The 12,153-nt window shown below is 57.5% G+C and overlaps 1 protein-coding gene across 1 annotated transcript in view; it reads right to left on the minus strand.

Annotated features, from left to right (window-relative positions):
• Window positions 1-12,153, minus strand: part of CRISPLD2 (cysteine rich secretory protein LCCL domain containing 2) — a 60,353-nt gene that overhangs the window by 32,656 nt on the left and 15,544 nt on the right. The window contains exons 3-6 of the mRNA XM_008702683.2: window positions 7,761-7,879; window positions 5,201-5,333; window positions 4,615-4,730; window positions 1,418-1,518 (exon numbers count right to left, since the gene is read on the minus strand). Of these exons, the coding sequence (XP_008700905.1) occupies window positions 1,418-1,518; window positions 4,615-4,730; window positions 5,201-5,333; window positions 7,761-7,879 (469 nt within the window). The remainder of the gene's footprint in view (window positions 1-1,417; window positions 1,519-4,614; window positions 4,731-5,200; window positions 5,334-7,760; window positions 7,880-12,153) is intronic.

Here is a 12,153-nt window from a genome sequence, read left to right on the forward strand (position 1 = left end):
CCTGAGGGAAGCACCCTCCCCCGCCCTCAGCCCGAGGCTGTGTCTCCTCCTCCACGGCCACCTGCTCAGGAGGCCTTCCCTGATGCCGCCAGACGACAGCCGATTGTTCCTGCTACAAACTCCGCGACATCAGTTACTTCACCGGGAAGACAGGGGTCCCTGCTCATGGCCGTGACCCACTGCACCCCAGTCTTAGGAGCGGAGGGCCTTAAGCATCAGGTGCCACGGCCATGCGCACAGGTATCACCCGGCTGCGTCCCGCACGCCGCAGATGCCAATGCAGCCACACCAGATGCGCGGCCTCCCTCTGCAGCCTGACGTACCCAACGGAAGACTGCTGTGTCACGCTGGTCTTCCTGCTGGGCAGAGCGACGGGGGGGGTTTCTGAGAACCAGCTCGGTCTGCCCCCTGGGCACTCTGCTGCCCGTGGATAACACACGACCCAGGGAGCAGCAACAAACAGGTTTGTCCCACATCCAGATCCTTGCATCTCCTGCCCCTCGCCCCCACGACGGGCAGAACCAGCAATGAGCTGCTGGCCGGGACACCAGGGCCCCTGGGCCTCGACCAGGTCTGGGACACCCCCCCCCCAGCCTACCCATTTCTGCACCCCAGAGCCCAGCGGACTGACAGGGAAAGCCTGGTGTGGAGAACCGCCCTCTCCTGCACGCCCAAGCCTCTGGGGAGGCCCCTCTCTGCTGTCACAGCGCCTCCCCATACAGCCATGGGGACAACATGTCCCAAACACAAACACCCAGTTAGCTTCTCGGGCTGGGTTCCATCCCTCCTGGGGTAGAGTCCGAGAAAATACTGCAAAACGTTAGCAAGGCTTTAGGCTCCAGGACGCATTACGTATAGTAGCGGGGACATTGGAAACGTTCCGAGTGGCCAACTAGAAACAAGGGGTAGGATACATGGCAGATCCACGGCCCCCGAAAGTGAGGCATCTGCCTGGGCCATGGGGGGAAGGGAACGATGAACATTTATGACAAATCCAGGCGAGGCATTGGCAAGAGGCAAACAAGGGTGGAAGGAAGGAGGCCAACAAGCCGGGGGGGAGCCCTTGCCCAGCCTGGAGGTCACCTGGGACAGGCGCGGTCTTGTTTGTTGTGTGTTTATACCAAACCATGCCAACTACAGCAGGGACGCGTGTGCGGCCAGCACCCAACTCAGGGTGTGGCCACGGGACTCGCCTCCTGGGGGACATGCCAGCACGGCCTCATATCCCCAAGGAGCTGGGGGGCTGAGCCCTGGGACTGGAGAGGGGGTCTGCCCACCACTCATGGCTGCACAGGCAGGAGAGGGGAGGAGGGGGCGCCTTGACTTCACTGTTGAGTTTTCCTGTTTGACGACAGCTCTTCCCGGACCCACGACAGAGGGGACAGCCACTTGGGGTGGCTTCGAAGTCACTTCCTACCTCGGTAACACAGGTTGTTCTTACAGCCGCCTCCGTAGCTGGGTGGGCACTCGGAGCAGGGCCGGCCGGTTTTGTACGGGGCTTCTCCGATCCAGTTCCCCCTGCGGACGCACCAAAAACACCATCAGGAGCGGCGCCTCCCAAGGACCTGGGCCCCCCCTCCCCTTTCCTGGGCTGTCCAGGGGAGGAAGGAGGGAGCGTGTGCCGGGTAAAGGGGGAGAGGCAGCTGCACGGAGACTAGAGAATTCTCGAAGACTCCGGGTCAGGAGCTGCGACACATCCTTCCTCCCCAGCACCTTGGTCCCGTCGCATTGGGGTGTGTGTCACCACCCCCCGGGCCCCACATCTGCCCATGTCCTGCTTTACACAACTCTGAACACTGTCCGCCACTCCCCAGCCCAGCCCCAACACCTTCGAACTGGAAAGCTGCCGAGATCCCCCGTGTTGAGCCATTTCTCAAAGGAGTAAAAAGTCAGCATGTTTTAGGAAGGATCTCATGTTTACTAAGCTCCTTCCAGCCAGGTCCCTCCATCTTTCCAACATCCAGGAGGGACGTGCTGGAATTCCATCCTTTTTCAGAGGAGGCCACTGGGGCTCAGAAAGGTTAAGTGACCTGCCCAAGGTCACACAGCAAGCAAGTGGAGGGGCTCAGAGCCTTTGCACCACACTGCCCTCAGGGTTGGGACCAAGGTCTCTGTGGATGTCATGGACACCGTCCATCTCCCTCTGAAGTTCCCAGGCAGGGTAGGTGGAGGCCGCTCAGGGCCTGGTTCTCAGGGGCCAGGTAGCAGGTGCGGAGCGGTATCCCCAAGCCCTTCTCCCAGAGCCTGGGCCTTTGGCAGCACAAGCTGGAGCCACGCATGACCTGGGACCAGTCTCTGTGATTCCTTCTAGAAACTTCCTTCTGGGGTTGACCTGGTTGGTCACCCATCTGTTCACTCAGGAAGGAGATCCAGAGCCCTGCTGCTAAGCTAAGCCAAGCCCAGCCCTGGCCTCCCTCAGCCTTCCTCCACCGAGCAGTCCAGAGCGACTCCCCAGGTTGGACTCTGACCCCGCCCGCTGTGTGACCCCCACCGCTACCCTCAGCCCTGACCCTCTGTCTCGTTCTCTGTAACAGGGGCAACGGCAGGAGGTCGTGCAGTGACCAAGTGATGGCATGGAGGCCCTCAGGCCAGGTGTTCATGGTGAAGGCCGTGTGTGAGCATTTGCTGAATCAGCAAGCTTGTTGGGCGGCATTTCTGATGGCTTTCCAGGGGGGTCAGGGGGCCCTGCTGGTGCTGGAAGGTCGGGTGCCTGGCTCAGCGTCCTGCATGGCCGGGGGCTCAGACTCTTGAGGGAAAAGGCCACGGACACCACACGGCAATCGAAACGGCCCAGCAAACAGGCCACGCCGGGCATAAATCTCAAAGGAGATGCTGGCACGAAAGGGCATCCGTGTCTGGTCCAAACCAGACAGACTGAGCGATGTGGAAGGATGTTGGAACGGCGGCCCCTCTGGGGGACATCCCAGGCCCCTGGAAATATGCTCCATCTTGAGCTGGGCGGTAGTTACAGGCGTACATACGTATCACGCAGACTGAATGGGTGTCTCCCCACCACCCACTAATTGCTGCATTGAAGCCCTAACCCCCGGGTGGCTGTGTGCGGAGATGGGGTGTCCCAGGAGGTAAGCGAGGTGAAGTGAGGTCACAGGATAAGGCCCTGATCCAGCAGGATTAGTGTCTCTAAAGGAGGAGACACCGGGGAGCCCCTCTCTCCCTCCCTCCCTCTCCGTGCACACACTGAAGAGAGGCCACGCGAGGACACAGGCAGGAAGGGAATCGCCAGCACTCGGCCCCGCCGCGCCTCTGCCTGAGATGTGCAGCCTCTGGCCCTCAGCCTTGGCCGCCCGCGCTGGCTAGTCCCACGCAGACACGTGTGGGATTTACCGAGCCGCACACTTAAAACTAGCGTGTATCATCCATACGTTATTCTTTTTTTCAAGAAAACAGCTGGGCGCTAAGAAAGGCAGAACTCTGTTTCTGATCAGATCTTCAGGTGTGGTTTTTTTAATACATAGACTCGAAAGATCCCTCACGCCCCACTGGCTACTCTGCCGGGGATCCCACCATTGTGGGCCAGTTACTGCTCTTCCACGGGGCTGGCGTCCCCCCACCCCCCAGCGATGACCTAATCCGCCTGCCCTCACGCCGGGCCTGTGGGCTGCTGAGGCATGGCCAGCACGGGCATGCCAGACGCTTGACGGAGAGTGTCTATTTTCCCCCTGACCTCAGCGATTCCCCCTCATCCCACCTCCTCACGGCCGCTCCTGACCCAAACCAAATAAGTGAGGTCATCCTCGTTTCATTCGGTCACTGAGCAAATATGCCTCGAGGGCACACTGTGTGCAGGGCCCGGTGTTAGGGTGGTGGCCAGCCCCGTGGCCGGCGTGCAAACCACAGGCCATACACGGGGAGGGCAGTGCTCCGAGAAGCAGCACAATATTTGATGAGCAAAGGAGGTGAATGAGTCAATAGGGGGATACATGGCACACTGATGATATCAGGATGCTATGAGGAGGAAGGGAGCTGAGACATAGGGGCTCCGTGTGGTCTTTTCTAGAAGGGAAAACATAAAAATGCAAAAACTATGTCTAGCATGAATATGTTTCCTGGATTGCTACCTGCTGCATATTTTCAGAGAAAAAAAGAATATTGCTATGTCATATCCCACTGGTTGGCCAGGCAACAGCTATTCCAGCTTCTGATTTCTCAGGGAGTCCCAGCAGATGACTTGCAAAGCCAACTGGGCAATTTCATTGGTTGAAGTCAATTAGGGAAATCTCATGCCTCCTGCCTTGTCTGTAAGTGATCTAGTTCTGGTCAATGACATAAGGAGAAAGTGGGCCAGAGCTGAGAAAGTCCTAAGAGAAAGCCCTTTTCTACCATTCTTTCCCCTTTAGTTTGGGGAAAATGTGATGCCTGGTGCTCTGCAGCCATCTTGGAACCATGAGGACAGGCCAGTACAGCAGGGAAACAGAAAGAACTTGAGTCCTCACTGACACCTCTTAGCTTTTAAGCTGAACTGGATGCACCAATCTCTAGATGTCTTGTTATGTGAACTAATGAAGAGACCTCACCATTTAAGTCAACTTTAGTTGGGTCCTCCATGGCAGGCAAACACATCCCAGCCCATACAACCATGTTACTTGTTCTTACTTTGGAGAGTAATTGCAGACGAGGTAGACTGCATTCTCCCAAACATCTCCCCAAACGTTCATCCTCCGGCAGGTGTTCACAGCACAGCCAATCTTGTTGGTGGTGGCCCAGACTATCTGAAAAAATGATATCCACGTTTCAGAGCCAGGGACAAGGCACAGCAGGGCAACATAGTCTGGCCTGATCTCCAGGCTGTGGTGCTAAAGGGGTGTATGTTGTGAAGGGGTGAAGGACCAGATTTTCTCCCTAACCCCCGAAAGATCCATATGTTTGTTAAACACACACACACACACACACACACACACACACACAGACACCAAACAAAAACAAACCACACATGAGGAAAATGTGCCAGTGACAGAAAATCGCCATACAAGTTTCTAGTGCTTACTCCCGGTTTCCATGCTTGTGTCACAAACCCAAGCTCAGCCCAGCAGTTGTACTTGAAGTAACACCAAATTAAAGGAAAACATTATGGTAATGACAGAGCAGAGTTTTCCAACCCGGTAGCAGTCCTACAGGGCCAGGTAAGTGATGGGGTCTGGAGGTCCTGGGCTGAGGTCTCAGCTCGGGCCTTGGGGGTTACCTGTGTGTAGTGGGTGCACATGGGCCCGGAGCACCTCTCTGGACACCAGGGGTTGCACTCATGGGGGTAGGGGTAGGTGTAGTCCTTCACCTCGTCGTACCAGGATTGCACGTGGAAGCCGGGAGAGCGGTACCTGCAGGGGCAGATCAGCTGGTTATGTCCCGGCCACCACACACCCAATAGACTGAGACCATGGCTCCCAGCACAGCCACCCATGGGGTGGGCTGGAGAGGGGCTGCTGTGGGCAAACAACCCCAAATCCTGCCCAGCACCTGCTCTGAGTGCCTAAAACCCAAGCTTGCAAGGAGCTCACCTGGGCATCCCCCGATTGCCTTGGTTCCAGGAGTGTCCCTGGGTGGCCCACAGGCCACCTGTGTTTGCCTGGCCCCCAGGGAGTCATTGTTTATATTACAATTCTGTATTTATTCCCGTGTCCATTTGGGGAAATACATGCAGCCCACTAACCCCGTATTTCCCAGATACGATTGTTTAAAACACAACTTGATTGAAAACGTGAGTCTCTTTAACCAAGTCGGAGAAAAACAGTGAGTAAGTAATAGTCTGGGTAATGCACAGAAGGGATGCTGGGGAAGGTCTGAAAGCCCCAAAATAGCCAGCTATGGGGAACAAGGCGCACAGGTCCCCGTCATCCCAGAACAAGAGCCTAGAGGCTCTCGTATCATCGTGGTTGGCTTCACTCCTCAGCTGCTGGGACCGGGGCGGGGGGGAGCCACGGACTCACATACAAGGTGCAGAGCTCTGTCGTCACGTGGGCAAACCCTTTCCAGAACTTCCTATTTAGGATTCGATCCCGAGCCCTCCCGAGCCCCCACCCTGGTCGTCCCCGTGGGTGGCCACAGCCCCCTCGCCTGGCCCCATCCACGGGGTTGGCATCATTGCTTTCTTCCCAGGAAAGAAAATAAACTGGACACAAACCCCCGTCAGCGTCACCAGCTAGCATAAACAAAGCGGTTTCGATAAAGAGAGGACAGGAGGGGTCTGGCTGTTTCTGAGAGCACTGTGGTGAGCCGGGCAGTTAGAGGTCTTGTAACAATTACCGTCAGAGCCCAGAGCGCATGGTGGTGGTCAGTGATGCAGCCGGAGCCGGCTGGGGGCAGGACGCTGGCGGCCACACAGCCACGGAGCTAAGGGCTGTGTGGGGACACCCGAGCCCATCCATTTCCCCCGAGCACCACGGCCAGGCTGCTTCGGGGGCCCGGAGAACGAGGGGGGCTCTTTGGGAAAGCAGGTGGCACTCTGCATCCTGCAGGGGCAAGCTCTTCGTGCGCTTTGCACCATCAGTCCCAGCACTTAGCTGGACACAGCAGCAGCAAGACCAGCTCCAAGAATGGCCTGTGGGCTTGAGGGCCCAACGGCAGCCTTGACAGCCATCACCATGACGGCTACGGAATAGAAGAATTGTCTGATACTGTATGAGAAGGGGAGAAAGAATGAAAGGCTGTCCTGGCCACCGTTACCACGATGTAAAAATATGCCGGCCCACAGCCAGATGCTACACAGGCGTCCAGCACGATCTGGCTGCAGAGTCAGGACGGTGGAATGACGGGTTTTCTCCCTGTAGACATTTTCTTTTCATGCTACCGGGAGACTGATTTTACAGAAAGCAGAAATCACCAGAAGACAAAAAAACAACAAAACCAGGTGTTTGACTCACTTCCTCGAAGTCCCGTGTCTGGACCCCTGAGGACACCTGCTCAGGGTCTGTCCTGGAAAAGCACTGACCTAAAGGACCCGGACTGCTCACAGCTACACTGAAGGCAGGTGCTCACAGAACTGGAGAATATCTGGGCTGCAAGTCAGGCAACCCGGACTTTGAGGGGATACTTCAAGTCCGGTCCAACTTCTCAGTGATGCCAGCAAAGCACAAGCGGGCCTTGAGCTCCCGGGCAGCCCTGGGTCCAGCCCCAGAGGACTTGCATCCACAGCACATTGTCTGGTTGGTTGGTGAGTTTGCACCAGCCGAGGCTCGTGCCCTGTGTCCCCTACGGAAACCAGCCCTCAGCCGGGTGGGTGTTCAACTGGGTGCATCTTAGAGACCACACTCAAGAGCTGGGCAAGAGGGCCTCGGTGGTGAGGGCAAGCCTCCCTGTAGCCGGATGAGGAGGGGATGGTGAGGGACAGCTGCTCGCCAGGTGGGATGTGGCTGGGCCTGGAGGAGGAGCGGAGCCAGGACATGCCAGGACAGAGAAGACACTCTCCCCCAGCCAGCAAGACCAGCATTCCCGTGTTCCCAGCTCACCCGGCCAGCTCCCTGCCGCAACGGGCTCGGGAAGCCTTTCAAGGAAGTGGAATGGAACACCCAAGCTAGAAACCCTGAGCCCGGGGATCAGTGTCGGAGCCAACAAGCAGGCTCGCATCCGTTTTTGCCAATTACTCGGAAGTGGCCCTGGGCACTGAGCCCGTTCCCTCACAAGTAAACGGCATGGGGGTCCTGAGGACTAAATGTGACAGTGGACAGCGAGCACCAAGCCCAGCACACAGTAGGTGCTCAGCAGGGGCGGCCAGTTCACAAGTAATGGGGGACTGCGCTGGCTCTTACCTGCCCCAGTGGACGGCCAGGTTCTGCCCAATGGACACCAGCAGACTGGTGGGCCCGTGTTCCCAGAGGCACTCGTGAGCCCACACTGCCGCCGACCGCTCCAGCTCCTCATCCCAGGTCTGCAGGGAGAGGAGACACAGGCAGGCCAGAGTCAGCGATGGGAGTAAGACCCAATCTGCAGCCACGTCCCCCACATGCACCCCGCATGCAGTACCGGCCAGGTCCCCGTTCTTGGACACTGGGTTCTAGGCATATGTTCGATGGGTTCCTGAGCCGGCAAGTGGGAAGGGGCAGGGCAGGAAAGAACTCGGAGGAGCCCGGCCCGCTGAGGTCCTCGCAGCTCCTGCTCCGGGCTCCCACTTGCCCGGGATGCCGGGCAAGCCCCTTGCATGGCCTCTGCCTCCTCGTCTGTGAAAGGGGAGGACGCCTAAGTCAGGCTGACGGGGGCAGCCTTGGCACAGCCCTGTGAACGTGCTTCACACCACAGAACTATATGCTTCAAAGTGGTCCAAAGAGTCAAGAAATGCCTCGGTCCCGGGCCATCCTGCTCTCCTGCGGCACAGCCCGCCCTGAACCGGAGGGAGGGCCCGGGGGCAAGGGCAGGGTCTGGGCCAGAGGATCTGAAACAGGCTCTGCCGCCCGTCCTGCCTCCCAGCTGGCCCAGGGACGCACGTAACTCCCCGGGAAGGAACACAGTGAATAAAGCGACCAGGTCATTGCTCTTCTGCACGGAGCAGACGCCAAACGGCCCTCCGGCCAGCTGCTGTCCCGCCTCCTCCCGGTCGGCAGGCAGATGCTCAGCTCACAGGCAGGCAGGCACTGTTCCCTCTCGGGGGAGCCCAAGCCCCAGCCCCCAGCACACAGTAGGTGCTCACGGAAAGACTTTCAGGCTGAACCCTGGGACCTGGCCGGGAACCGGACACTGACGGTGCTAATGCGGGCCCCCAGGACGGAACATCACAAAGCCGAGCGCCTCCCCCAACCTCTTGCCCTGCCACCTCTTTCCGGCTCCAATGCCGGAGACTCCGGAACATGCCAGGGCGAGTCCTGGCCTAGGGCAGACACCTTTGTGGACCTGGGTCACAACCCTGGATGCAATCCCCTTTTCGGCTGCAGTGGCCATTCCAGGTACACTCAGACGTCAGACTCCTCTCTTGCCGACAGTGCCCCCTCACTTTCGTGCCCACCAAGCACTGTGTTGCTGCTGCCTGGGATGCTTCTCCAAAGCCCAGGACAGCCTAAAATGGGGAGGGGACAGGCCTGCCTTCGGGTGGGAGACCCTCCTGCTGCTCCCTTTACTTAGCAGATCCAAGCCCCCGCTCCCACCATGAGACCCTCATAGTGTGCCGTGAGGTTGGACTTCTCCTTCCTGTCTTCTGGACTTGTGGGTCACCCCTCCCGAACAAACTACCTGTACCAGCTTGGTGAATCCACCTCCAAGCAAGGGACCAGCTAACGCTCCATGAAGGAACAGGCACCGTCCACTGCAAGGCGGGGGCAGTGGGCACAGATGGCAGCTTGCACAAGCACCAAGATCCCTCTGGACGTGGCCAGCCCTTCCCAGAGTCCAGGGAGGCAGGGCAGAGCCCATGCAGGCGCTGACCCCACCCTGAAGTTCACTAGCTTCTCAGAAGTTCACTGTTTATTCTGATCAGCGTGAACCTTGCGTGCCTTTGGTCCGCGTCCATAACATTTTCTACAGCTCAGTGGGGAGGGCTGTAGGGAGGGCCCTGGCAGATCTCTGGGGTTAAGGGCTTCTGAAATTCCGGCTGGAGACAGAGGACACAGCCAAACAAGGACCTAGCTCTCCCCTCCCTGCATTCGAGGCCTCCTTCCGGGCCTGCCTTTCACCTCCTACCCTCCTGTCGGCTCCAGCCATGTCTGGAACATAGTAGAGCCTCAAAGAGGCACCGGTGAACATCCTCTACCCCCAAGGGGTGACTAGGGGAAGAAAGAGGGAAAGAACCAGGCAGTGACGGGCACTGGTGAGAGGCACCGGGGAACATCCTCTATCCCCCAAGGGGTGACTAGGGGAAGAAAAAGGGAAAGAACCGGGCAGTGACAGGCACTGGTGAGAGTGTTTGTGTCACGTGAGCTTGGCTGTGGGGCCAGGCTCTGCCCCTTGCTGGCTGTGTGACTGTGGACAAGTGGCTTCACCTCTCTGAGCCTGTTTCCCCATCTGGACTAATGAAGCCGCTGGAATAGGATTTGGGGGAACACTGAATGAGCAGGCATCAAGCCCCCAGGCGAGGTAGAGTAGCTCTCAGTAAACAGTCCCTGGATATTAAGTGGGATATCCATTTCTTCTCTTTGCCCAGGCATTTACTCTGAAGGGGTCGTACTAATCTTAGGAGGAACAGTGGGCACCCTTTCAAACTACTAATGCATCAGCAGCTCGTGAAGGCCTGTTGAGGGTTAAAGACGTAGAGAATTAGAGTAGAATTCTTTGTGGCTTTGGGTGTGGACTCTTCCCCCATCCTTCCCAGGACCTGATGGTCTGGCTCAGTCCCCGGAGGGGGGGTGAGAAGGACACTCTCCACCTCTCTGGACAGGTCAGCCTTCCTCCTGGGCCCCCTCCCACCCCAAGGCCTTGTACGGTGCCCACCAGGGAGCAGGGAATTTGCCTTGGCCTGGGGCTTGACTGAGCCCCTAACCCTGGGGACCCTGGCTGCTTCCTGCCTCCTGTCGGGAACTGGCTTGGTTCACACTGATCTTCACGTCGCTGCTCTGTGCCTGTCCAGGGGCTGTATGGAGCTGTATGGAAGCTTCAGTGCGGTGAGCAGATAGGCGGCAGGGAACGTCATTGTGGCCTGTAACGAGCCTGCCATGTTTTCCTGTTTGTTTATTTTGTGTTATTTCAGGATCGGAGCAGGGATCTGGGTCCTCAGGCCTAAATGGCCTGCCTGTCAGGGAAGTTGAGCCTTCGTGATTGTTATTGCCTCTGAGCAGGGGCCCCGGGGAAGGGGAGGTAGCGTGAGGCCCAGTCCCTCCGCCCCAGGGCTGCCCATCTGTTCCTGTCTCCACCTAAACAAGGGGCCCTCATTTGAGAAAGTGTCTTGAAAATCCAACTTCCTGCTCAGTCCTGCCTGCTGGGGCTTCCACCGGGGTCCTTTGAAATAGCCTTAGCCCTGAAAGGTGGATTTTAAAACTCCAAAGAGTTAAGACACCCTTTTTTGAGGTTTTATAAGTGGATGGGCTCTGGAGCCAGCCTGCGTGGGTTTAGGGGAGCGGCCACTTGGTAGCTGTGTGACTTCAGGCAGATTAGTTAGCCCTTCTGTGTTAATGTTTCCTCACCTGCACAATGGGGACAATGAAAGTGCCTTTCTCATAGGATTGCTTGGAGGAGTTGATGAGATAAAGCATAAGTACTAAATAAATGTTAACTATCCTGTTACTATTACTATTTTAGTAACTTATTATTTTAGTGCAGTGGGACCGGCACTTGGTGACAGCATGCAGAGCAAGATGAGATCCCTTGGAAGCCAGATAAAGCTGGGTTGTTAAAGTTCTAACTTCCTGCTGTGTGACCTTAGGCAAGTTACATAACCTCTCTTAGCCTGAAGGGGTTTTTTTGGTGTTTTTTTATCTGCAACAATGGGAAAATATACCTCAGGGCTTATTCTGAGAATTAACTAAGAAAATGGTGCTAATAATGTTCTCTGGCAAGTGGCAGAAAGGTAACAGGAGGCAGGGCTCAGGGTGGGCCAGCAGGGGACAACGTGGGAGGTGATAAGCCCCAGGGCTAATGGAGGTGTTGGGGGGACAGGCTGGGTAGACAGGATGGAAAATGCTGGAGAGGCCTTGGAAGCAGGCGGGGCAGTGGGGGTGCCAGGGTTTCCACTGAGTGTGGGATGATGGCTGAGAGCCTGGGTCCTGTGGTCCATTCTGCCACAACCAGCTCTGACCTTGGGCCTCAGTTTCTCAGTCTATAAAATGGGAGAAAAGCAGCAGGTGTGTCACAGGGCTGGGACGACGGGAAGCAGTGCTGGCAGAAACAGGTGTGCATGGAGGCAGGGCTGGAGGCATGGACTTGGAGAGCCAGCTGCCCTTCTGCTCCTTACATGCGGGATTTCCCCAGGCTCGCGGGAGACCCTCCACCGTCCCCTCTCTGCCGGCCCCTCGCTGACAGACACCCCATCTCTCACGGACTTGGCCCTGCTGCTGCTCAGACAGAGGAGGGCAGCGAAAGGGGCTGGATGAAGACCGAGGCGCTCAGTAACGACAGTGACCAGTGACCGCGGCCCCAGGAGGGAGCCCGTGCGGGGCGTTTTACCACATTACGTCATCAAAGTCTCCCAGAACCACGAGGGGGGGTTCTCAAAGTGGAGGCCAAGGCTCCCACTGGCTGAGGACACATCAAGGTCACACAGCAAGGAGGTAGCAGAGCCGGGAC

This window comes from Ursus maritimus, unplaced genomic scaffold, assembly GCF_017311325.1.
Source record: "Ursus maritimus isolate PB19 unplaced genomic scaffold, ASM1731132v1 scaffold_19, whole genome shotgun sequence".
NCBI classification, from domain to species: domain Eukaryota; kingdom Metazoa; phylum Chordata; class Mammalia; order Carnivora; family Ursidae; genus Ursus; species Ursus maritimus.